The sequence below is a fragment of the Trachurus japonicus genome, chromosome 24 (genome assembly GCF_045865225.1).
Source record: "Trachurus japonicus isolate A0001 chromosome 24, Traja_1.0".
In the NCBI taxonomy this organism is placed as follows: Eukaryota; Metazoa; Chordata; class Actinopteri; order Carangiformes; family Carangidae; genus Trachurus; species Trachurus japonicus.
The window spans coordinates 15072086-15098810 of record NC_140930.1 but is presented as its reverse complement, the minus strand read 5'-3'; the positions used below and the strand labels follow the sequence as shown (position 1 = coordinate 15098810).

Below are 26725 nucleotides of genomic sequence, written 5' to 3'. Positions count from 1 at the left end.
CTATTTCTATATTTTAAAAGTATTTTACTGATGTTGTTCCTTCTTCTACTTCTTCTCCTATTTGTAAGTGACAGCAGTTAACATAAAAGGCTAAAATGGAGTTGAAAGGTCTCCTGAACACAAAGCTGTTAGAAGAGAAAAGTACCGTCAGTGTTTTGTGATGAGCTCGTAATGTTTCACGATCCACTTTGGGAGGGATGGGCACCACCTCGTTCCTCCTGCGGTCGATGTTCTCCAGCCACAGCAAAAGACCGTGGCTCGTCTCATGAAACTCCTGAAAGACAACGTGGTATAAATTCACTCTATTTATCCTTTTCTTCCTGTTTGCTCATTCACTTTTACATAAACAAAATTTTAATTTACTCCATTTAATTCTGGATTCTTTCAGGGAAAATGTTGATGGGTAAAATACAAGTAGACTAAAGCTTTTATATGTGCAACATTTAAAAGATTCTTATGCTTTTATATATAGCATCCTTTACGCATATACTTTTTTGTGCAAAAGCAGGTTCAACTCTATTGATCTTTAGTTTGGAGTTTGTGTGTTTTTCGTACCTGGCACTGCATCAGCGCCGTCTGCAGCTCCTCCCTCCAGTCCTCCAGAGAGGCACGGAGCCGATCCCAGCGCAAGTTCATCTCTTTCAGCCCGTCTCTCAGCTGCCAGGCCTCCTCGGAGTCGGGCTCCGATTGGAGGAAGTCGGCGCTGCTCAGGTTGATGGACAGGACCTCTGACTTATGAGCGTCCATCCCCTTCTGCAGCTCCTGAGAGCGGGAGCCAAAGAGGAAAGTATTCAGAACAGCATCCAAACAAGTGGGGCACGAGATTACTAGTGGACCGTGAGCCAGGCCAGACTTTATGGTGCTACTGGACTGGAAATAGATGAGGTGCCAACAGATAAAGTGCAGGAGGATCAGGCTGAGGCGATAGAGATACACTAGATGTGAGTTATTAGACTTCAGAGCTGTTTATTTATAGGTTAGTTAGTCAATGATATCTTTTACAGGCAGCAACAACTGGACTGGACTGTGTGTTTAATATAGTGTGGTGTGTGTTTGAGTGTGTGAGGGTGAGTTGAGGGACAAAGTTGTTAGCGCCATTACACACAAAGTAGGACATTAAAATGAGGCCAGTGGGGCGAAATTGCTGCAGAGAAAATGTTCTGTATGTACAGTTCATGATGTGTTACTGTACAGGGAGTGGTTACATACACATAAGCACATGTGCACAAAATGAGTGATACTGCAAGACAGATGACTGTGATGTTCATAATAATTAGATTAAATTACATTAAGGGCCACAAATTAGGACCCGTGTTGCAGAAAAATGTGTTATTTTTTCCCAACTTTTGCTCTTGATTGATTAAAACAGACACACACACAGACTAGCAGTAAACTCACCTTGAGCTTCTTGATTCTCTGCTGGATGGTGTGTATGTCGGTGCTGAGATCGAGCCCTCGCAGCTGGTTGAGTTCAGCCTCGGACTGACCCAGCCAGGCCCTCATGGTCTGCAGGTCTGTGATCAGCTGCTGCCACTGCTGCAGGTTCTGTTTCTGTCTGTGCTTCTCACTCAGGGACTGAGCCTGGATCAGCTCCCAGCGCTCGATCACACCTAGAGGAAGAGATGTAGATGCAGCTTACTCAGCTCGCACAGTGTTTACAGTGGAGTTCAAACCTGCCTGTGTTGAAAATGATATGTGTGTGTATGTGTGTGTGTGTGTGTGCGTAACTGACCTGCACTCTGAGTGTCGGTGCTGGTGGGGTTGGTGAGTCCTGGCATGTCGTCGTCGTCTTCAGTCAGCTCTCCTTCTGTTCTCTTCACAGCGTCTATGCTGCCTCTGCACTCTCCCATCAGACGCATCTGAAATGAAGTATTTAGAGCCTTTTTAAAAATGTTATTAAACTAATTCAAGAATAAAATCAAGGGTAACCACTAACCATTTAATTTACAGCCTGCTAATTACGTCATAATGTCTAGAAATAGTCTCGAAATAACGGTCAATTTCATTGTAATGTCGAGAACTATAGCCAAGAAATAAAGATTGATTGCGCTGAAAAAGCCTAGAAATAACAGTCAATTGCAAGGACCTGGTGGAGATATATTCTGGCCTTTCCTAAAAAATTCAAAGCATGAAAAGCATGTGTAATCTTTTGCCTTTATGAAAAATATTACATTACTATGACATTGACTGTTATTTCTAGGCTATTTCTTGACATTATCACGTAATTAGCGGCCTTTAAATTAAAGGGTTACCAAATAAAGATATTAACAAAAACATAAAACATTTTCATCGTGTGAATAAAATAAATGACTGCAGATATAAGATTTGGCCTGTCTGTCTGGAGTGTTTCAGCATGATAAACTTGAGTGTGATTAAAGGCAGCAAACAGTGCTAAACATGCAGAGGACTCACATATCCCATGTAGGTGGAGTCGATGTCGGGGCTGGTGCGGTTGGCGCTGGCCTCTCTCTGCTGCAGGTGATACCGTCCTGCATCCAGAGCCTGATCCAGCTGCCTGAGACTGGCCTCCAGCTGACCAGGCTCACCTGCACAGACACCACAACAGAGTCAGGAAATAGGAAGGTTGCAGTTTGTTTGTTTTTTAGGTAAGGACAAAGTATTTGTTAGGGGTGGGTGGCATGCAGAGATGCAAAATTAACAGCACAGCACGACAGAGAGAACAAATAAGTCAAGTTACATGATGATATTAGCTGTGTAATCAAGGAAAAAAATTAAAGACAATACATAAAAATGCAATGGTTTAAGTTGGCATTTAGTGAGCAAGACCTCAGCATGCAATGGTGTCATCAGTGAGGAGATAAATAAAGGTTTGTCTAGATGGTGGTGCATGCAGCTTGGATGATGTTTCCTAGTATGATGATAGACTTGTGTTAAAAAAGCCTGTGTAGCTGTAGCTCAGAGCATGCTCTTCCTCATCAGCACCACAAGGCTGCTGTTGCCTACCAGAGGACGATTTCAGTGTGTCCTCAGTCAGTTTTATATAGGCCTCAGGGCTCTCTGGGATAACTACGTCTGAGAAGAGAGACATACAACATAGACTGCTCAAGATGTGGACATATCTCTGTGAATCTATGATTACTGCTTATGAGAAATTTGTTTCGTTTCTATGGGTGGTATTTCCTGTGAAAGTTCGTGTGGAAGATTTTTGTTGTTACAATGTTACAAATTTGGGAATACGAGTTTGTGTAATAATTTAATTCTCTGTGATTAGTTATCTTCCAATTTCCCATATTTAAGAGGAATTAATGACAATTTCCTCAACACTAAAACCTCTCTCATGAATTACATTTCCACATCTCAAAAACACAACTACGGTAGTAATCCTATGAAAACTGTTATACAACTAATAACACATATTTTCAAATGCCTTCAAATGGCAGGAATATCCTTAAATTAAATGCTCAATATCAAGTAAATTATACTTTTATTCATTTATCAGGAGGGAATTATTCATTGTTTATGTTGAATTGTATGTTTTACTCATATACTCAAATACTTTATGTTTAAGATAAAATAGATTTACATCCACAAGAAATCAGTATTTTTCCATTAAACCAATCAGAGTTCCTAAAGTGGGACCTACCTGACAGCACTGTGGCAGCCGTCCTCAGATACTCATCCTCCTCCTCTTGCCCTCTGCTCCTTTCCCCGTGGCCTCGTCCTCCGGGGCTCTCCAGACCTCGGCTCAGGTCGTAGTCGTGGTCCCACTCCAGCGGGATGGAGTCCACGCTGGCCGGGGTGTCCCGTCCCGAGCGGTCGGCCCGGATGAGGGCGGCCGCAGCCGTGGCTTGGCGGCTGGATGTCCGGGGCAGAGAGGCGTCGCCCCACTGCAGCTCAGAGAGGTCGGCGCCTTCCTCCACGTCGAGCTCTCTGTCTGAGCCGTCGAGCTCGTCGTCAGCCAGCTGCGAGAGGAAACGATCACAGGAGGGAAAGAAACGAGGAAAAACCATCAAACGCTGTGAATTTGTTTGGATTTCAAACCATGTGTGACTAAGAAGTGTGAGAGTGTGGGTTGTGAGTCACTGGGAGGTGAGCGTATGTGCTGCACTGACTGTTACTATCCTGATATAATTAGTGTGTATTCTGCTCCTGACCAGCTGTCAGTGTGAAACTATGTCGCACTCGTGTTTTCACCATGTCACAGGAGGTGAAGGACGACAGCTGTTAAGTCTTCATTTTGTAATGTGTGTACAGAGCGATTCAAGTTCCCTGAGTCAACTCCTCACTGTCACAACATCGCGTCTCTACACATAGCTGCACTTCTCACAGCGACGCAGCCGGCCGTAGATAAAGTTAACTACTACACACTGATTGTTACATGACAGCTTGTCTCAATGCAACGTGATGGCGTCATCTGTGTTATCTGAACTCACCGGCAGACGTGTGAGTTTCTTGTAATATCTGTCAACTCGCCCGAAGACCTCCTGACAGTATCTCTGCAGCTCCTCCAGCTCCTCCTCGATGACGGCCGCGTCCAGAGGTTCGCTCTTCTCGATCAGAGCTTCGCCCTGCCTGAACACCAGCTCGATCTTCCCCGTGTTCAGATAAATCTCCTGCTGGAAGGCCTGAGAAACACACACGAGCATTAAAACTTCCTGTGATAAAAACATGACATGAAGCAAATATTTGCATTTGAGGAACTTTGCCCGGAAAATATTTATGTTGTTATTTGAATAAGTGAAAAACATTATTTCATTTCTGCAATGAGCTTTTTAAATGTACTTGTATCATTATATTTCACTGTATTTTTGTCCCAGTCTAGGTCCCACTAATTGCATTTTTTATCTCATCTAATTCCTACAAGAGAACAGGCTTGGTTTGAAAGAATTTTTTACCCCACACAGTGACAGATACATCCGAAAAAGCTGAAAACTAATTTATATTGAACTACTATGTCTAAGAATCAAATCTCCATCTCACCCTCAGCTGTTTAATCTTGGCCTGTACGTCACACTCAGAGAAGTGCTCTATGTTGGTGAGCTGGAGGTCCATCTCCGTCAGCCACACCAGGATGCTGTCTCGTGCCGTCTCAAACTCCTCTCTCTGGCTGATGAAGTGCTGCAGGAACAGAGAAACACAACATTTCTCCACTGAATGAAGCAGCAAAGATATTATTTATTAATACAGCCTGAGATCTAACAGAATAAAAGATGGAATAAAAGAGTTTGTGAGCGATATTGGAGAAGAAATCACATCAGCTTTCAGGTTAATTCCATATATTCCCCTAGCGACTTCAGATTGATTAAACCAACAGGTAATGCGATGTTACCCTGAGTCTGCGCAGGATGGCAGCCACCCTCTTCTGCAGGTTATCCCATCGCTTGTTCCCATCATGCACCATCTCTCTGAGGCGACAGGAGGAGTCTGTGCGGTTCTCACGGGCCAGACGGCGATACTGTTTGTTGATGAGCTCCAACTGGGTGAGACACTCCTGCACCTGACGCTGGAAGGCCTGCAATGAAAACACACAGAAAACTTGAGTAACACATTCACTGCACATATCTAAGAAATGATCAGTTCTTGCATCAAACATTTTTACATGCACGTGCAAGGAACAAAAGGATTTCACAAGGACCACAGCTGACCCTTAAATATAAAAACGTGTTTTTAATTTTATTCTAAATATTTAATACTGTCATTTTTAATGCACTGACAGGAGCTGGTGAGAAACAGTATTTTGTTTCACTTCATGTAATACTTGTGGTAAATGGTAAATTACAATATACGGTAGCAAAACTTGAATCTAAACTGTTTATATTTAACCCAGTTTCAACGTTTCAATCAGGCACGAGTAGGGCAGATGGCGATGGTCCAGACCAGACAGTGAGCTTGCAGGAATGTGCACGTGCACAGTGATGGACTGCAGCAGCTGAGCAGACCGGTGCAGACGAGTTTCAGTAACACGACACTTCTCTCCCTCTCTCTCTCTCTCTCTCTCTCTCTGTCCGTTTCCTTTCCCCTGCGGCGATTCTCTCACCCTCAAAATTTATTTTTCTCACAAATTTAAATATCCCACAGGAAATTTTCAACATTCAGACCAAGCAGCAATAGTTACATTTAAAATCCAGCCATACTTCTACCTCACTCACACACTTTGCTATGTGCAAACAGTGTTAAATCCGAGGTCTTTCTGATAAAGAAAGTGAAATAAACTCACCTCAAACTTCTTCAGCTCCTCCTTAGCGACAGTATAAAGAACTCCAGAGGAGTTTGGCAGAGCTGCTGTCCGTTCTGAGGTCTTCAGCCAGTCCTCAAACCTGGAGTAATCATCCAGGAACTTCTGCCACAACCTCCACGTCTCCTCAATCCTGCAAAGAAAGATCACTCGTGTCATGGCTAAATTCTCTTTTTGTGATATTCATGCAGGTATAAATCTCTTGTATCATCACACAGAACATAGAAGTGAATTTATCAACGCTGCACTGACTTGAGCCTCCTCTCCATGGACATGGCGCAGATGTTCCTCCAGCGTCTGTCCAGCCCCCTGGTGGCCTGCTGGATGGAGTCACACTCTGTCTCCGTGGAGCAGGCGTCACAGTCGTGGAGCAGGACCTCACACAGGTTCAACACGGACGCCACACCTGTGCTGTGTTTCTCTATGTCTCTCTGCAGCTCCTACAAACCAGGAACAATTACAGTTAGATTTTTCCAGCACTCAAAGGTCAGTGCTTGAAACATTATGCATTTCTCTAACTGCACATAATCATATATTGCTTTTAAACTGTGAAGAGGCCTGTGGAGTCCAGCAAACATCTCCCCACAGAATACAGGAAGTGCACATTCTGCCTGGTAAACTAAGCGCTTGTGTTCAGGAGAGAAAAGAGATCAGTGGGTTCTCAGAGCCCAGTCCAGATTTAGAGCAGCATCTTGGCAGCAGGAATAACACTGACACCTACTGTAGGCTGCTTTCAAACAAACAGCGGAGATGTATCCATGAGTCATGATATGTTTTCCTCATGTGTGTCAGTGTCACTCATTTTCCACCAACAAAGCGCCTGCTTGTACATCACAGTGTTGTGCATTCACTCATGGAGCAAGACAGGATGTTATGGCCACATGTTGGTCAAGTGATGCAAATGTCTTTATCATTATCATGAGTACTGCATCCCTCCGAGGACTTGTAAACAAATCAGTCATTTTCTTTCTAATTGCTGAAGCCCAGGACTGTATATGTGTGTGTGTGTGTGTATGTGTGTGTGCTTCCACTTGCTTGCTGCTGGTTGAGCTTCCTCTGAATCTCCTGGTCGTCACACATGTCGTAGACGATGGGCCTGGACAGCTCCGTCTCGATGTGCGCCAGCCAGGACCGCAGGCTGCTCATGTTTTTGTCCAACTGCTGCACGGCGACCAGGGTCTCCCTCAACTTCTTCACCCTGGTACAGAAACAAAGTCAGAGTCGACACATGAGGGACAAGCTGTGAACGGTAACGCACGCAGTCTGGTATGGGAGAAGTTTGTTGACAGACAATTCACACAGTCAATGTGACAACATTACAACAACAACACGACAAGACAGGCTGGTAAATCAACTACAATTAGCATCAAAGTGTATTCAGCTGACATCAATGTTAAGGGCATGAAAAGTTATTGAAATGCATGAAAACATTCATAGACTTGACGTCATACTGAACATTTCATTGATATAAGAATGTCTGACTTTATCTCCATCCAAGTAGTATAAAAAAATAACAGAGCCAGACAGAGCACACGAGTAACATGAGCAGGAGAGTTATTTTTTCAGATCTGTGCAGATATTTATGTTGTGGAAGTGATGAAAACCTCATTTGACCCCAGCGCGACAACTGGGAACCATTTTGGATCTGCAGACACCACACATTTCCCGACTCTGACCACTGTAATCTTTAATATGTGGATGTGTTGTTTAAATTAGCCGGCATGGCGCTCTGACATCATCAGTTTGCCAAGCGAGTTTAACGTTCAACGCCTCACCCTGCAGAGCAATGTGATGCTCACTGTCAGACTTGATCAGAATGAAGGCGGAGTCCGTTGGTCATTACATAAACAAACAAACAAACAAACAACAACGGGCACATACGTCAGGTCTACTCCGCCTAATACCTGCACCGACAATGCACCACACACTGCACACCACATCTTGAAATTTCTTTAACGTGCTATTGAGCCTCTAACAATGCAGCAGACTGTGGGACACAGCAGTTTAACGTCACAGGGCCAACATTTGCTCTGCTTTACACATAATCCAATGCAAACACAGAACCCTAGTTAAACACCAATTGCAAATAATTCTCATGTGTTTAAGTTGCACGTTGTGTAAACTCGTGCAGCTTCATTCCACCAAGTCAATCAGAAAGACATGACTAACGCTCCTTCTAATATTAACACTCCACTGAACTATTGCATCTCCACCCTCTCCTGGGAACAGACTGGTTAAAACAACACAAGTCTAACTTAGCGTTAAATCCCCTTAAAAGAAAACAACTTCAACAAAAATTCTCAATTTTGTCCTGCCTGTTGACATCACAGTCGCAGTCTGGCAGGTCCTCCTCACTCGAGCATCCTGCCATGTTATCCGTTCCTAAATCCAAAACCATGGGGGTGCAGAATTCCCAAAAAGACAACGTCGAGAGGTGCTACGGTGTCGATCCAAACACTCTTCTCTTTCGTCTGCTAGCTCCACATGGGACTTTCTCTAAACTGTGTCTGTGCAGAGAGGGGAGGGCCAGCAGGTAGTGGAGGGGTGGCACAACTGTGACTTATCAACTGTTGCCCTCCAAGGTTAAAAAAAGAGAACTCCAAACAGGCATGTGTGTGTGTGTGTGTGTGTGTGTGTGTGTGTGTTACTGCCTGAGAGTGACAAGTGCTGCTGTTTCTAAAACGAGACTTACAGTCAGAGGCATGTGCCACAGCGCTGGCCCTGTGTTGGAATATCGCACAACAAATACACACAGAGAGTGTGTAGACAGAAGCAAAGGCTGCAGACTCCGTGTGAATAAAGCTCGGTCCAAAGAGCACAATGCTGGAGAAAAAAAGTTTTCCGATAAAACATGTTTGCAGGAGAATAAAAATGAGATTCTCATCTCTTCAGAAAATTTTTTAAAAATCCAAAAGTTATCAAAAACATTCCCAAAAGATAAAAAAAAAAGAATCTAAAGAAAATGTTAAATGACTTTTTCTGCTTCCTGTGTCTGTCTTTGTTTTTTAAGCTGTGGACGGATACAAGAGTGCAGCTGTCTGTATGAGGTCAGACATTGTCCTCCCTCTCTTCCCTCCTCCAGGACAGTCCCAGAGGGCAACAGCCAGGAAAAAAGGGAGGAGGAGGAGGAGGAGGAGTAGGGGTAGCTGGAGTGGTAAGAGTCAAAGTTTAGGATCAGGCCACTTTCAATTCACAATCACAACATTCAGAAAGAGATTTTGGTTCCTTCATTAAATCAACATAGTTAAAGAATAAATCCTATGTCTCTAACTCGTCAACAGCTGCTTCAAAGTGAACTCTGGATTTGACTCAGTTGGTGGCAAACTGGTTCCAAAAGTGTCAAAAAAAGAAAAGAAAAGAAAAAGACAGAACCGGGCAGAGGAGAGGAGACGAGGAGCGTGACCTCTCTGTTTGGTCCACGGCTCCACTGAGTAGAAGTCCCACTGACACCAGAAAGGAGCTCAGGAAATGCCTCAGCAGCGTTGTGGGAAAATGAATTCCCCTCGTCACGTGTCGTTGAGTGTCAGAAGGGTTACCATGGAAACAAAGTAAGGCCAAGACATGCCTTCACTAGTGTCAATCCTTCACCACTAGGAGGAGTAAGTAACAGCTTCCATTCATCAGAGAACAAACTCATGTAAACTGATGTTACTGAACTCTATCACCCAGAGGACCGTTTCTTTTCCACTTCCACAGAGGCCACACACTAACTCTACTGTCAATCAGCACTCTGCACCTGTTCACCAGAGTTTTTGTGCACCCACCTGGCAGCTATGAGGTCCAGCAGGTGTTGCCAGCGCTCGCTGACTTTGCTGAGTTTGTGTTGGATTTCGGCGGCCTTGCTGTCCTGGCTGGCTCTGGCCAGGCGCTCGCCCATAACCTGCAGCTGCTGCTTGTTCTCCTGAGCGACGCTGATCTCCTCCTGGTAGTCCTGGTGGAGAAACATCAAGCAGGTTTAACACATGGAGCTATCAGTTGTACAAATAATAACAATAATAACTTATATAACTATAGTGCCTTTCAAAAACAAGTTAGGAGGTGCTATACAACAGAAATAAAACATATTAAATGCAACATAATAAAACCACTAAGAGAAATAAAATTGGAATTGAAATGTAAGTGAGTTGTATGTAAGTGTGCGTTCATGGAGCTGTGCATCAGAAGTGAAGCTTAATTTCCAGTTATTTTAATATCATGTAGCTGCATTCAGATGACACAATATTTCTTATTACAGTTCCAACTGGTATATCTTTCACAAATAACTATTAACTATTATTCTATTGTAACTGCTGTTGATTTTTGTGTAGTCTATAATAAATGCATGGCAGTGACCCAGACCTGGACATGCTCCAAACAATCTGGACTCGATGCTTCTGCATGAATAAATGTGCTGTGTTCAATCATTCCTACATGTGTGGATTTCATGGTGGATTTCGCCCGCGTGCCAAAATCACCTTGCGCAGTTTTTCAATCATCTCCTCAATGCTGATGTCTCCATTCTGAGAAACCTTGCTCTCCATCTGCGTGAGCCACTCGCACAGCTCCTTGTTCTTCTCATTGAACACGGCCCACTCATTCAGCTTCTCGCTCACCTGCTGCTTGCGGAGGGAAAGCTGTTGGAGGGAGGACAGGAAGAAAAAAGACGAGAGGGAGGGTGAGATTATAAGAGTCAAAATGACTGATGGATTTTGACAATGTAGCTTATTGCTTATTATGATTTAGAGAAAGAATATAATTGGTGGAAGATAAGGGACACTAAAATAATAAATGATTTGATTTCACTGTTTATGAATCACTGACGGCTAAAACACAAAACTCCATGCTTTTAATTCCCCTTCAAACTTGCCTTAAGTGTTCGCAGTGGATATAGAAAGCTAGCCACAGCTGAACTCTAACTCTGCACCAAATGCACCACAGCTGTTCTATCTTCAGTGAGGATGGGCACTGATCAAGAATATGCACACTCCTCAAGCCAAATTTTTTAAACATAGATAAGGCCTCTCTTTATTTTAGAAGTGGCTCAAATGACTCGGTTCTGCTCAGAGCTCCAGGCAGCGGAGTTCAATTAATTCAAAGAGAGACGAAACAAAAACACCGAGCACTTACTGGGAAATAAACTAATATCAGTGCTTTTACAAAATCCCTAGAAAAAATAAACCTCAGGCGCACATGTCCTGAGTATTTTACCTGGTGGCAGACCTCCTCCCACTGGCGCTGTAACAGCTGGAGGCGTTCCTGTAGGACGGTGATGTCATCTGAACTGACCACGCCCTCCAAGGAGTCCCTCAGACGGAACAAGGAGGGGAGGTCATCGGTCCAGCCCTCCACGCTGCTCTCCAACTCCTGTATCCACGTGAGATGAAATTATACCATTACAAAAAATATATATTAACACATTAAATATAACAACACAGAGAAGCGATCCGTAGCCTTCAATGACAATCTGCTCTCAGACCGGCCTGGCAGGAAAGTAGGAAAACCACAGCTGAGGATTACTGACCATTCATCCTTAGAAACAGTGATGATGAGGAAAAGCAAAACACAAACTGACACTCAATATTACAGCGAGGCATCTCCTTAAAGGACACAATACTTCTTGTAAATGCCAGAAATTGTTATAGCTTTCTGAAAATAGCATTAAAAAAGAAATGAAATGAATGAAAATACATCAGCTACATGTAAGGATATGGATTCAGGGTAAGGCAACAGAGGCGTCTAACCTTGTATCTCCTCCTCCGTCACTGTGACGGTTTTGCTGCGCTGCAATCATTTGTGGACCCGGAGAATGTCTCCATTACGCAACACGCACAAAAGGAAGCATACACACATACACACACACACACACATACAGACACACACCCCCACAGCAAGCAGGGATGCTCTCTCTCTCTCTCGCTCTTTCTGTTTCCTGCTCTGTCACATGCGCACGCAGCCTCTCTCCCCACCCCCTCTCTCTCTCTCTGCTCAGCTGATACTATGTGCAGCTACACTCATTCCCCTCCTCCTCTTCCTCCCACTCCTCCTCCTCCTCCTCCTCCCCTCTGAGGAGCTGGGGACGTGTCAGGAATGAAATATCACAGCCTACAATGTCCAGCGGTGAACACAAACCACAGGGAATAATAATGTGACTTTTCACATCAAAAAGAGAGGTTATTGCTGAACAGAGGCATAACAAGCATCCCTGTTTGCTCAGAGCAGCTACATTCAGACGCTGTAACCTCCGCTGGAGAATAAACAAACTATAAACAAACAAACTGAAAATCGAACAAACGAGGTCACACAATAAAACAGCTGCTGATAGATGATGACGGGGTTTTTTTTCTCCTCATGGCTCCTAGTCGGTCTGTTTATCTGTTTGTCCCCATAGCTGGATTAAAAGGGGTGGAGGGAGGACAAGTGTGTGTCTATGTGTGTGTCTATGTGTGTGTGTGTTTTGTGCTCCTCACCTTGCATCTGATTTGCTCTGAGTGCAGCTCCTCATGGTGGTCAGGCAGCGGCACAGACAGCTTCCTCTTGAAGGCCCTCAGCTTCTCCAGTGACGCATCAATGCCCTTCTCACAGCGTTCCCAGTTCTACACAAACACACACACGCACGCACACATACACACACATTAAAACTTAGATCATAAACACTAACACACAATCACACTGCAAATTTTCTTCGACTCAAGAGCTGCTTTAAATTCTTTCAGCATCAGTAGCATCAGAAAGAGTAAGACACAGAATACACAGTCATAAGCTGACACACATATTTATGCAATCATGCACACACACAGACACACACGCACAACCAAAGGCTGCAGTCATGCCACATCAATTACCATGCCATAGATAGCCTACTTAGTAGCTCTGCACATCTCAAGCGGCGGCACTGCACAGAGTGATACAGCAAAAATCCAGCAAAGAGGAGACTTAATACGACTTCATAACAAAGGAGGGAGGTTCTGCTCCAGAGGGCACGGATTACAGCTCTATATTTAGATCCTGAATAACGATCCACTGCAGGGTAAAACAGGGTAATATTTGGTCAAAGATGCAGCGGCAAAGTAGCATACCTGAAGCAAGAGTCATGGTAAAAGAACAGGGGACGGGACGAGAATAGAAGCTGTTCTTCAAGCGCAAACCAAGGATGACAGAAAGAACGTAACCAAGACAAAGATAGGACCACCGTTGACAAAATGTCAAATCCCCAGACGGATCGTTTAAACTGCGTCACTCTCCCTATGAAAACATGGCTCTATCTCAGCCTGTAAAATCTAACTCACAGGGTTCAGATCATTACATCTGACTGCACAGTGTCTACAGTCTGTGTGTGTGCATTATACAGATGTGTGTGCACTGGGCTGGAAGTTTTATCCTTGTTCATTTGCCCCATTTTGTAATTCTTGAGCATGGGTGAGTGTGTGCAGGTTTGCAATAGCACATGTGTGCATGATGCTTAACAATTTATGTGAGGTGGTGACTGTGCTCCATCTCGATCTTTGACTTCTTTTCAGGACTTGATGCTCAATGTTACATAATTCATGCGGCTTCACCGTCCTGCACGTGAGCTCATTAAAGGCTCAGATGGGCCGATGCCCTTCGACACCCTTCACAGGTACCTTTACACTGTAGCATGTTGGAAACACACAGACTGTGCTCAAACGAGGCTTCACATACTTACAAGAGTATGTGAATCTTTGTTTTATCAACAGTTTTAACCTCAAAAAGTGACATTATAGAGCAATTATCATGGTGATAGTCACCCAGGAATGTGAATGAAGCTCCATTTTCTTATAAATGATAAACGGACTGTACTCATACAGCTCTTTTCTAGTCAAAGCAGATTCGCCGCACTCACCCATTCTCTCACACAAACATACATCACATCCACATGCACTGATGAAACAGCCACAGACACAAATTAGGGTTCAATTTCATGCCCAAGGACACTTCAACACATTGACCGAAGGAGCTGGGGATCAAACCACCAAACTCTCTACAGTACTATTACTCCAGGTGTATTTTTCTCTGACCTTCAGCAGGCCATGCAGCTCCCTCCTCTGCTGATCCAGGCAGTGGTGAGCGTGCCTCCACCTCTCCTGAATCTCCATCAGCTCCGCCTGCAGGGTGGACTCGGCCCTGGCGTCGGCCGACAGCAGCAGGCTCCTGCCGGCCTCCACGGTGAGGATGTAGCCTCCCTGCTGCCTCTGGAGCACGCGCTCCCTCAGCTGGAGGAGCACAGACAGGGACAAACGGCAGACGGGGTACAGGTTAACTAAAGGAGTCTATGGTTGGAGAAGGGGTTTGGGTTTATTAGTACAGAGTGAAAAGCTGCAGCGTGTGGTTAGAAACTTGACATGAGGCACGTCCGTAAAGACTGTCACATTACCATAGCTGGTCATTTTTTATTTTTTGTAACTGAGAATTACCATCGTTGGTATTACATCTGCCACTGTTGCCACTTTCATGTTTTATCTTTATTATTACTTTATTTATTATTATCAATACTATGAATAATCATGCTGCTATGAGCACTTTGCACTTTGTCCACTACACATACAGTACAGTTACTGTACTGATACTGTATGTGTCCACCACACATACAGTATATGACAATCAACATCTTGCTGCTATAAGCACTTTGCACTTTGCCTACCTCATACATGTTGTTGTCTAAATGTTGTCCATTGTCTAACTGTGTCTGTTTATGCCTCATCTTTGTATAATAGCTTGTATTCTGTGTATTTTATTACTTTTATGTTATGTGTAGGGACTACAGATGGAAATTAGCTGGGAGCTAAATCTGGTGCAATCTTTTCATTTTTTTCCTTTAAATGATTAATATAATTGCACATTGTCCCTTATTAAACGAATAAACTAAACTAAACTAAACTTGAAAAGTTGAGGCTCTGCAGTATTTAAAAGGGCTCGGAGTCACCTTAGAGAGACCTTATAAAAAATGCAAACAGGTATTATGAGAACTTAATTAGCTCAGAGAGAGGTGAAGGTGGAGGTGTGAATCTCTGAGTGCATTCTCAGTCTAATCCATTACACTACCTGAAACAAATTTTAATTGGAATAGTGACTAAAACAATAAATCATGAATATTTTAAACATATTCATTTCAGAGAAGATTAAATATTTGAATGAGATATCGTGTGAAGACCTTCATGAGCTCCTCTCTTAGCATGGTAACCTACCTGTATCTGGTCTAGCAGGTTTCTGGCCTGCTGCAGGGCCACTGCTTCTCCTGGCTGATGAACATCTGGATCGTGTGTCACCTCCTGGAGCCATCGCAGCAGCTTCTCCGCCATCTCCCGGTAGTTCTGCCACTGACGGACCAGACTGTCGATGATGCCTCTTCGCTGCTGAGCCCGCCTCACCACACACTGCCACTGATTGCTCAGCAAGGCCAGCTTCAGACTGAAGTCGTCTCTGTTGGCGGGACAAGAGTGAGGATCTGTATTTTCTAGAGACAGGTAAAATAATTAAACTGTTTTTTCTTCCTGTCCTGTGTGTTTACCTGTCATCAACTTGTCCCTGGTCCAACATATGATGGCCATCACTGATGATGGAGTAGAGAATCTGCTGCCTGCTGAACATCTCTGCCTGGAACAACTGCAAGAAGGCACAGAAATATTAATGAAGAACAACACTGCACATGAATGGACAGTGATTAGTGTGAACTGTGATCTTTTAATGCTTCTCTCACCTCGTGGTCTCGCTGCTGCTCCAGCAGACTCTGGCAGTTGCCAGAGATCTCGGCAGCCAACTTCTTTTCGGTCTGAGACAGGAAGTCCATCCAGGCCTCGCACTTCTGGAGGAAGCTCTGCTGCTGGAGCACCACCGCCTGCAGTTTACTGGAGAGGGACAAAGGAAAGTTACCAACGCAAACAACATTAACATTCAGTCTAAGATTCAGGCACAGCATTTAGATTTGTCCCACTATATAAAAGGAATTTCACACGCTGTCATTTCTAACTTTATCAATAGTTTATGTCGTAATTAGTAGTTTATACGTATTTTACAGATCAGCTATAAATCTGTACAATTCATAAATAGAGAACATATGAGTTATCAGGCTGTAAGTGAATTTAAGTGAAGGACTGATCTGTATGGTTCACTCTTAACTCTCTAGTAACCACTTTGTTAATCAATGTAACTTTACACCATAGTAACTTTCTCACTTTGACCTTCTGGTCAAAAACTGCAGATTTTATGGTAAAAAGAAAGTTTCACATTTATACCTGCAGGGTCGATAGCTAATTTTAAAATGTATGAATGACTCACTGACATTTATGACTGCAGGTTTTATGACTGATCATAAAGAGTAAAGCTTACATTAATCACTTTTTAGCAGCATAGATATTATATTATGTTGGTGTGGTTTAGTGTGTCGGTCAGTGATTGCTCTAAGTTTACTGTGCTATGACAAACAAAAAGTGCGATATGAAGAGTTCAGGTACCTGAACCTCTCAGTGAGGTGAGCACAGTGAGCTGCCCAGGCTCTGTTCAGACTCTGCAGCTGTTTCACATCCTTGTCACTGACTGGTTGTCTGTACACCAACTCATTAACCCGCTCAAGGTCTGGAGATAAACTGCTCAACTTCAACAGGTGAACCTGGAAATACAGGATCAGACACTTTCAGAAGAACAGCACAAAGATCAAACATCCTTTTAAAAAAATACACATTGAATGCATTATTTTGTCTTAGATCACATTATTCTTCAGATGAACAGTCTTTCTGGTGAAAAAGCAGCTGATGCTTAAACAGGATATAACAATAAGCAAAACAGCAGCATCTTTTGTACCTTCAGTTTTTCCATTCGTGCCTGGACCACATGGAGCTCAGGTGAGCCCACAGAGTCACACTCCTTCAGCACCTCCTCCGCCTCCTCAGCCTTACGTATCAATTTGTCCAACTGCTCTCTGAAACCATCACAGGACTGAGATCCAGCCTAAAAAATAAAGGCAGGCAGAGTGAGAAAAACAAGATGTGATAATAATCAAATCATATGTGTTTGAGAGATAACATGTTTGTCATGCTGCCCATCCCTACTGTCCTACCTGCAGTACTTCCTGCTGCCTGTGAAGGGCGTGCTCCAGCGTTGCCAGACGATGTGTGAGTGACAGGTGGTCAGACTGGAGGGCTGCAGAGGAGGAGGCGTCGACTTGGCTCTTCAGCTGTTCGCCTAAAGACTGCAGCTGCTGGAGCGACTCCTGCACCGACGCCTGGTCACCGAGGCACGCCTGAAACAGAGAGACAGGTTGGGAACATGGATACTGAATGCCTGAAAAGACACTGGAGGCATATATTATGTTAGCATTTGAGAGAAACTGTCACATTTTATACATTTTTCTGTTAATCTAGTGGCTTTTTGAAAGGATTAAACTTATCAAAGCATGGTGTATTTCTTTCCACACTCAAAGAGGATGACTCCATTCTTTTGCTGAAGTCATGAAAATCACTATTTCATATACAGCACATTCAGGATTAGTAAAACAAGGGGTTGTGTGTTCTGTGGTTTGTCACTGACAACGCCGAATTCTTAATCACCTAAGTGTCTAATTTGCATCAATGATCCTCTGTCAAAATAACTGTCTGCCTACAGTGTTAGGACAGTGTGCCTCTAGTCATTGCGCAGCATGGCCCTACAAGCCCAGCATGACAGTGGGAGACCCCTGTAGCGTAAATCGGGGGCCTGTCTCTTCTGTTGGAGTCCCGTAATCAAAAGCCTTTTGTTAGATGGTGCAGTGAGTCTACATTCAAGCAGACAAAGGGACAGGGTGCAATTTGGTATTCTGCAGAGGGGATAGAGGCTTTGTGGATCCTCATAGTGAGCTGACAAGCAGTTTTAGAGCTAATTCACAAGGTCTTAAAAACCAGAGGAGACTGCAGGGAGAAAGGGTTCTCAGCTTCCTCTTACACTATGAGGACAAATGCATATTTTAACCACAGATCTAAAACTAATCCTGAGTACTGAGCGGTAATATATACAAAAACACTGAAGAAATGTTGACACCATCATGTACTTAGGGTACAGGAGTGTCAAACTCAATCAGACAAGGGGCCACAATTTAAAACATGAAGTAGCCTACTGTGATGTCAGAAAAGGGTGTAAAAAAATAACAGAACAAATCACACATACTATATTTAGCCTTGTTTTCTGTCCTGTGCCATTGTGTCCATATACCAGATACTTGGCATCTTTTCTTGGCTGCAAGTTCATGTAGGATTTGGCGATCAATGAGTTGACGATATGATGATTTGTTGTCAACAGAGCAGCAGACAGAGCTTGGCATTTGTTGATCTATTACTTGGGCATGACTGTACGGTAGATGTTGCAGCTTATTATTGGATTTGTAGTGTGAGTAGTGTGACCGCTATACTGGCGGGCCATTATTAATAGAAATTAGGGGTTGCATGACTTAAGGGCCTTTCACACCGAACGCGGTATGCGCTGCGCCCACCGCGAGGTACAGCGCAGACAGGCGCAGAGCAGGGCGGCAGCGCGTACACATATGGCGCGAGTTGCTGAGCAACCGAACAAACAAGACAGGATTTGGGGGGGTATATGCAAAGATATGTTCGTCAGGAGCTACAAAACGACCGCTTCCAGGTGAACTTTAGCGTCAGGCTGAGCAGGGAGCAGTTTAACAGCCTGTTAGAGAGAGTTGGTCTGATCCTCAGGAGGATGACAACTCACTTCATGCATCCCGTCACTTTAACTGAACGTCTGGTCGTTTGTTTTCTCTCTGCAAGCGGCAGATTTTTTTTCAGACTCCACTACATCCTCTCCTATTGGACGCGCCGAGATGTCGTCACAGCGCGCTGCGCCCGGATTAAACATTTTTTAATTCGGGCGCAGCGCGCCGCCGCGGCATGCGCCCACCTCGCGTGCCGCTCAGCTCGGCGCAGAGCCGTTCGCCGGTGCGCCGCGGTAGCACGTACACAATGAATGGGTTTGCTGCCGCCTGCCGCGTTCGGTGTGAAAGGCCCTTTAAGATTTTTTAAATACGAGCAGAGTTTTTTGTTTTGTTTTGTTTAATTCGGCTGCGGTGGGACGTGAGTGTTTTTTTTTTATTAACTTTTTTGACTAGTCGACTAGTCTGTGCAACCCCTAATAGAAATATAAAATTTTCGTGCACATAAAATTGTATCGCGGGGCTGAATCTGGCCCCCGGGTCTTGAGTTTGACATGCGTGTACTAGAACATAAAGTTGTCCCATCTCTACTCACATTGCAGTCGTCTATCCAGGTGATGCTCTCCTCCTCTGTGATCTCCCTGTCTGTGGCGCTCTTCAGCAGGCGGTCGGCATGTTCTTCCTGTTTCTGCACCGCTGTCACGCACTGGCCATGTAATGTCCTGTAGCGCTGCCACAGCCCCAACAAGGCTTTACTGCTCCTCAGCTGCTCTGAGATCTGCTCCAGCAGGCTGTTCCACCTACAGCAGAGAAAAAGAGAAAAAAGGAGTTACCTCTGGAGCTCAGCTCAGGTCGACCTCTGGATTATGGGTGAGATGCAATTTGATTTAAAGACACATTCCCGTTGTCCTACCTGATGTTGACGTCCCTGAGGGCTCTGTTGAGGGTTTCAGCCACAGATGGGTGGCACTCCGTCAGTAGCTGATGTGTTACGGAGCCAAATTTCCTCAAACTGCTCTCCTGTTTATCCATCTCCTCCTGCAGGTTCTAAATAACACAGGACAGCCACAAAAACTACTGTCATCTTCAGTGTTATGAGTTGTTTAGATGTCCTTATATCAAAGACGACTTTATGCATCCTTTTTTTCAAGGATGTTCCACTTTTCTTTTCTTTTCTTTTATTTTCTGCTCTCCTCACCTCCAGACTCTCCACCTGCTGCTGCACCGCCTCCAAAGACCCGTTCAGGAGCTGCAGCCTGGACACAGAGTATCTCCCCTCCATCAGGTAACCGTTAATCTCCTCTGATGCTCGCCGATACAGCGTCCACTGCTCCAGCACCGACTTCAGGCTGACCTTCATCTGACTTATCTGATAGAGACACAAAAATGTTGAAGTGTCTACAAACTGTAATGCAAAGTGAAAAATAATTTAGGCCACAATCACAAGGTTTAAAGGATCCAAGAAGAAACTCACCATGTGGTCCAAATGAGCCCAGGACTGGTTCAGGCCTTTGAGAGTCTCCTTGACGATAGAGCAGGTCGCCCCTTTCTTGTCCTGAATGAGAGCATTTCCACGTTCCTCTGCTTTCTCTAGATCCTTCTCTTTGTCCTTCACTAATTCCTCCAACTCCTGTGAGAATGACATCATTGGGTTTAGTTTGGTTCATGAAAGCTTAAAAAGTCGTTGTTATTCATAGCGTTGCTGCATCCGCACCTGACAATCTTTAAGTGCGTTCTGCACCGACGCTACGTCCTCTATCCTGTGTCTCTTCTTCAGCTTTTCCTCCTGTAGTGTGAGCCAGGTTTTTAGGGCCTGGACTCCATTTTCATGCTCTAGCCAACTTTCCAAAAGTCCTTCCAGTGTCTGAATCTAAGATACAAAAAAATAAGAACAGTTTAAATACTCAATTTCAAGAATCTATGAAACAAAACTCAAATTTCAGGTTTAATTCTTGACTGCTTTGCAACTGAAACGTTACCTTTTCACCAATAAGCCCCTGCAGTATCTGCCACCTTCTGTTCATAGCTCCCAGCTTCTCAGCAAAGTCTGTTTTGTCACTGCGCTTTCCCTCCACATCCTGACTGCTGATCTGCAGCACAGACTGGTTCACAAAGTCCACAGTCAGCTGCTTACAGGTCAGATCGATGCGAAAACCCTGTGAAACACAAAAGACACATTATGAGACTGTGATGAGGGAGGTGAGAGATGTCCTCTGCAGCATGGCCTGAGGTGTAGAATTACAGGACACCTTGACTGCGACGGATGATGCAGCTTTGTACCTTATACTTCTGCAGGAAGTTCTGGACCACCTCCGAGCCCACAGCTCCCATGATCTTGTCCTGGTCCTCGTCTATGATGTTCTCCATCAGAGAGATCCAGCTCATCAGCTCTGTGATGGCGTGCCGTGATGCCAGCTTCTCCATCTGCAGCTGTGGACGCAAAGAGCCAAAACAAAGCGTCGTCACCATCAGTGAGGATTTTTTTAACCAAAATCTCTTTAAAGAATTAAAATAAGACTATGTCAACAATTGTTCCCATGTAAGAGCCGCTGTTCTCAGACCTGGTGCAGCTTCTCCTGTACGACAGGAATACGGGTCAACAGCTCAGCCCACTGCGTGTCGATTTGGCCCAGCGCTGTCCTCAGACCAGCTGTATCTACTCTCTTCAATCGCAGAAGCTGGTTTCCCGTGCTCAGCACAGAAGAACGCAAAGATGACTTTGCATCCACCTCCTTGGAAAACTCCTGTCAGACACAGAAGTTAGGAGAAGTTTAACCAAATATCTGGATATTGTATATAGATATTATTATTAAGTCTGTGGTGCATAATTGCTGCTGATGTGAAAACTAACCAGGAAGGCATAGAGGTGGTCTCTGACAGTCTCCAGCTCCTGAGGCACTGTTACTGACTGGGTGGTCCAGAACTCAAGCCGATCCAGAGCCGACTGCAACCAGTGGCTCAGTTCTGCTGACTCACTCTGGTACCTGAAACGCAGAGTATATGTATTTTAATTTAGTTTCGGAAAGAGATCATTTTTAAGTTTTCAGCCTCCAGGTATCACAAACAAGTTTACAGACCAAAACAATATTATTATATTATTTAAGATTTGATTCCTGACATAAGAAAATCAAATCAAACTCAGTCCACTGCCAGGGTCTGACCTGCTCCAGTGTTTCAGCGTGGAGTCGAGGCGATGCAGCTCCTTGTTGACCTTAGTGGTGGAGGAGAGCCAGTGCTCCCCCAGTTGGGTCAGCTGATTCTCTAAGTCTGAACAGCCGACAGACAGGAAGAGCCTCTTGCCCTCCTCCAGAACCTGGTACAGCTGGGGCTGATGCTCCGTCAGGCTGGACTTCAGATGCTGGAAGAGGAAGACAGATAAATGACCGATCAGACAAAGTATTCAATATTCCAACAAGCATGACTTTATTGCATTTATCAGAGTAAGAGATGTTGATACTGCATGGATAGATTTATTTGTGCATCTATGTTTAACCAGTCTGTACAAAGTTAATTACCTGGTAGAGACTGATCCGTTCAGTGAGTCTTTCCTCTGTCTCCTCTACTAGACCTACAGTGGGGATGCTACACTCCACCGCCTCCAGCTGCCGACACAGAGCCTGGTAGTCTTCTACAAGCCTGCTCCATGACTGTGTGAGAGAGAGAAGACAAAGGATTGAGTGTTATTTATTTTATTCATACCAGATGTTTTTGTGTTTATTTCTGGTTATGCATTTTATTATCTCTTGAATTTTGGCTGCACGTTATGATTGGACTGGATTAAAAAAAAATAGTACTGCTGTTTTTCCACTTTTATCTATGAATGACTGATTCCCACCTCCAGTATGCCCTCCAGCTCCACTCCCCTCCTGTGGGCCTGTTTGAGCACACTGTGGGCTAGAGCCATGGTCTCCTCCAGGGTCTGGCTTTCCCTCTGAGCCACCAGACCAGACACTTTACTGTAAAATGTCTGGGTGAGGATCATGTGGCACTCCAGCCCCTGGAAGAACTCCTGGAGCGGAAGAAAGAAAGAAAACACAGTGAAAGGGAGAAAAGAAATCATTGACCTCTGAGTAAATATTGCAGCTCGGCAAATGCAATCAATACAACTCTATTTCAGTGCCGTCCTTACTTTGTGTTTTTTCAGTAACATCTGGACCTCTATTACAGAGGCTACTGTCATCTTCTGGTCGGCAGCCATCTTGTCCTGAGCGGTGTCCACCAGGTCTGTGAGGTCATGGAGTGCGGCTTCATACTGAGCCTTGAGCGACAAGCCGTGGTTCAGGCTGCTACGTCTGGAGCCAACCATCAGCATCAGCTCCTCATAGGCATCCTACACAAAACACGTCAATCATTACATATAATAGTGTCAGAGGGTTAGAGGATGAACATCACACCCCACAGTCTAAAGGAAAAAAATTAATTAGTTCCACAGTGGATGTGATATTACCTGTAGTTTGAGTAGTTCCTGGCTGGAGATCTGTTCAGACTGGAGTCCTTCTGCTCTGGTTTTCAGCTCAGACACCCTCTGCTCAAACTCCCGCAGACTGTCCTCCACTTCTGATAAAGCCTGCAGAAGAGAAGAGTTACATATACATTCAATAGAAATCTAGTTTCTAAAAACACCTTCAATATTTCTGTATGTGTTCTTGGTTACTATCATACCTCTACTGTATCTGTTTTGTTTTTTTGTTTTTTGTTTTTAAGTATTTCTATTGGCTTTTTCAAGAAAAATTAACAGTTCAACTTAAAGGAACAGTACAAGAAAAACATACATGTATGATAATAGACATGATAACAAAAAAAACCCCAAATTACATTTTGAAGATGCATGAAAAGAAAAAAGAAAAAAGATTATACCTCTATCTGTTTGGATGCGGGTCTGTCGGCAGTTCCTGCCATCTTCTGCAGCAACTGATGTTTACTTTCACTCAGAGCTGTGAACAGCATCCTCAGCTCATTCTGGCAAGGACAGAAAAAAGAAACAATGTTAAAATGTGAACAATCATCAAGATTCATCACATCTGGAGCTTAATCAAAACCACCACACTGGTGGTGAAACAGTTTAGCTCAAATACCTGGAAATTTGAGTGTTCCTGCAGCCGGTCTCTCATGCTGTCGCAGTGCTGCTCCAGGGTGGAGTCCAGCAGGCCCATCCTCTCCTGCAGACCCTCCAGCGTGTCCTCCATCAGAGCCTGCTCCTCTCTACCACATAGTCGGCCTGCTCCTCCACCCAGCAGATCTCTGCACTGGTTCACCTCCTTGGTCATTTCCTTCAGCTGTTTATTAAGACCCTGCACAGAGGAGTTGAGGTCACTAACACAAATAGTATAATGTCCAGGAGAATTTATTTATATCATCACCCATCATATCTAACTCTTTCCAGAAAGCTAACAGTACAATCAAACATACATTTGCTTTCTGTTGTGATTCATATGTTTACATTTCTGTGGTCAGTGTGTTTGCATCCTCTTACCTCAAGACTTGTGAGTTGTGTCTCTGTATCCTCAGACAGCAGCACTGGGCCAGACAGCAGCTGGTTCTCAGCAGCATCCAGCCAGGAGGAAGCTGCTGAAACTGCAGCATATAAGTCCTGCTGAACTGTCACCCCCCCTGAAGATGCTGCCACTTTACTGTCACTGCCCGCTGCCTGTGGGGAGGAATAAATAAATAAATAACATTGACTCAGTACAGGGAAAGCTGTCAGGAAGACATTCTTGAGTAAAGACACGGGAGTACCTGGGTCACAATAAACAATGAGAGATTGAATTAATGCGTCACCTCTTGGGCGATTCTTTCCAGAGTCTGGCTGCAGGTCTCGAACAGCGCTCTTGGAGACTGAGAGTCCTGGCTGCCAGACTCACCTCTAAACACCATACTGGGACTGGACAGACGGGACCGGTGGAGCACCTGCACAAAAGAGTGACATATGAGACGTATTTAGGGTCAGTCAGGCAGCAAGCGTGACAATAAAAGCGTGAAATTACATGAGAGGAAGAACAAGCATCAACAGCAACAACACAAAGCAAAATCCAGTGCAAAAAACAATCAGAAAATCAGTGAATGGCATCTGTACCGGGCTGAGCTGGTCCTGTTCCAGCGTGTTCAGGGAGAGCTGCAGCTTTGTGCTCTGATCTTTGTTCAGATTTTCCCAGCGTTGTCTCATCTGCTCCAAAGGAGACAACGTCTCTGTCTCCAGCAACACTCCCCCTGGGATCGAAATCTCACTGTGGGAGGGAGACGGACACCTTATAATAACTAATATGACTAATATCTGATCCTGCGAACATTGTTTAAGCAGTGCAGCTTTTTAAACGGACACAAATACTGTAAGAGGCCAGGATTTAAAGAGAGGAGGAAAAGTACCTGTCCCCATTGGGTGTGGTCTGGTGGTTGAGTAGTTCTTCCCCGACACTTGCTACAGACTGGAGCAGCTTCCTCTGTTCAGCTACTTGCTCCTGCAGCTCCTAGAGTAAAATACGAATTTTATTCATCTATAAAAAGAACCAACTTTTCTGATTTAATTATCTCACAAGAATGAACCTGTTTTACATGGGAGCGTGACTCTAACTGACTTAGACTGAAAATGACAGACATGTGGTGCTCCAGGCAATGAGAAGCAGAGCAGTCTGTAATTAAATCGCTGTGAATTATTATAAAGCATATGCATGTCGCAGCTTCCTCTTACCCTCTGTCGAAGCAGGTTGTCGTGGTGTTGCTGTGTGCGTGTTGAACGGGCCTGAGAGAGCCAATCCTGGACGTTGGGACTCTGGGACAGAGATGAGTCTGGCTCACTGTCCTCCTGCTCCTGCAATGACCCCTGGGAGAAAAACAAAGGGATTTCAGCACTCAATGCTTTAAAGCCTTAAAATGAGAGCGAGCAGGATTGTTGTTTTTCTCTCTAAAGGATGGGGTGATGAAATTAAGAAGTGCAGGATGAATAGAGAAAAGAACAAAGCAGCAGTTCCTTGTGAGTTTGGTACATATGTAAATTATATCTACTTTCTGACGTCCTGTGATTCATTTGCTATGAACTTTGCCTAAGGAAATCATTGAATAAAATCAAATAGTATTAAACAACAAAAAAACATTTACCACACTGATATTGTTACCAGAATTTCTGATTGGCCCAGACAGCTTTTGTAAATTTTTATTTTGTCAAGTGAATGCAATAATTCCTTTAACAGAAATGAAGTTATTTTTTTTGTCTTTTTGCGAGTTGGTCATATACCAGAGAGCAAAAGGTCAAAACGTTGTGTCATCAGAAACACACCTGGTGCAGTACATTTAGTGTTAGCATGTGATGAGGTAGCACCCTTTTGTCTGGTGTCTAAGGGCCCATTGTGAGACACACAGGCTCTTGTTGTCCCATAGTGGAAAACACTGGACTTTTATGAAGGAGCATGCCATGACCTTTAGTGTTTGCATAATGCTACCATTGATGCTGTAACCAATGCAACATAATGCAACACAGCACAACAAAAGTGACAGAGACAGAGGGGGGAAGGAGAATCTGGGAAATGGAAAAAACATGTGGGAACAACGGGAAAGGGAAAGTGAAGTGAAGGCAGAGAACAGACAAGGAAAAAAAAACTGATGGATGAGTGAGGAGACAAAACTCACACAACTTGTGATCTCACCTGGATGTCGACCTGTTTGTCCTGAAGCATCTGCTGCAGCTCCAGCAGGCTGTCTTTGAGGGAGTGCAGTTTGAAGGTGAGCTGCTCCGCCTCTCCCTTGGTCTCGGCCCGGCCCTCCAACAGCAAACTCTCACTGTGGACGGACAGCTCGGACAGATACGACACCTTCTGCTCGATCTCAAACAGCATGTTCTGGAAAAGCAGCAGCACAAGGAACACAATTTTTTTTAAAACAAGCACTGTTTAAAAAGAAAAACAACAGTA

General features: G+C 44.3%; 1 protein-coding gene across 8 annotated transcripts in view; it reads right to left on the bottom strand.

The window, feature by feature from the left end:
• syne1a (spectrin repeat containing, nuclear envelope 1a) overlaps nt 1–26725 on the bottom strand; it is a 147759-nt gene that overhangs the window by 4831 nt on the left and 116203 nt on the right. For 5 of the 8 annotated variants that reach the window (XM_085771461.1, XM_085771460.1, XM_085771462.1 and 2 more), the window contains 34 exons: nt 26462–26653; nt 25510–25641; nt 25188–25288; nt 24898–25048; nt 24603–24731; nt 24298–24471; nt 23900–24115; nt 23682–23783; nt 23272–23391; nt 22954–23154; nt 22660–22833; nt 22340–22471; nt 21986–22182; nt 21676–21808; nt 21386–21568; nt 21105–21254; nt 20804–20980; nt 20539–20694; nt 20299–20454; nt 20023–20193; nt 19738–19871; nt 19420–19624; nt 17247–17429; nt 16991–17137; nt 16645–16799; nt 15891–16038; nt 15702–15796; nt 15379–15613; nt 14212–14463; nt 12643–12768; nt 11384–11539; nt 10651–10809; nt 9961–10127; nt 7151–7394 (listed from right to left, as the gene is read on the bottom strand). In XM_085771461.1, coding sequence (XP_085627587.1) covers nt 7166–7394; nt 9961–10127; nt 10651–10809; nt 11384–11539; nt 12643–12768; nt 14212–14463; nt 15379–15613; nt 15702–15796; nt 15891–16038; nt 16645–16799; nt 16991–17137; nt 17247–17429; nt 19420–19624; nt 19738–19871; nt 20023–20193; nt 20299–20454; nt 20539–20694; nt 20804–20980; nt 21105–21254; nt 21386–21568; nt 21676–21808; nt 21986–22182; nt 22340–22471; nt 22660–22833; nt 22954–23154; nt 23272–23391; nt 23682–23783; nt 23900–24115; nt 24298–24471; nt 24603–24731; nt 24898–25048; nt 25188–25288; nt 25510–25641; nt 26462–26653 — 5538 coding nt within the window. In that variant the 3' untranslated portion in view covers nt 7151–7165. Of the gene's footprint in view, nt 1–145; nt 275–555; nt 763–1398; nt 1611–1732; nt 1860–2412; nt 2547–2964; nt 3034–3604; nt 3924–4394; nt 4587–4941; nt 5080–5290; nt 5474–6178; nt 6330–6448; nt 6637–7150; nt 7395–9960; nt 10128–10650; nt 10810–11383; nt 11540–12642; nt 12769–14211; nt 14464–15378; nt 15614–15701; nt 15797–15890; nt 16039–16644; nt 16800–16990; nt 17138–17246; nt 17430–19419; nt 19625–19737; nt 19872–20022; nt 20194–20298; nt 20455–20538; nt 20695–20803; nt 20981–21104; nt 21255–21385; nt 21569–21675; nt 21809–21985; nt 22183–22339; nt 22472–22659; nt 22834–22953; nt 23155–23271; nt 23392–23681; nt 23784–23899; nt 24116–24297; nt 24472–24602; nt 24732–24897; nt 25049–25187; nt 25289–25509; nt 25642–26461; nt 26654–26725 lie in introns of those variants that run through there. The other 3 variants (XM_085771464.1, XM_085771465.1, XM_085771459.1) reach the window with 3 other exon arrangements.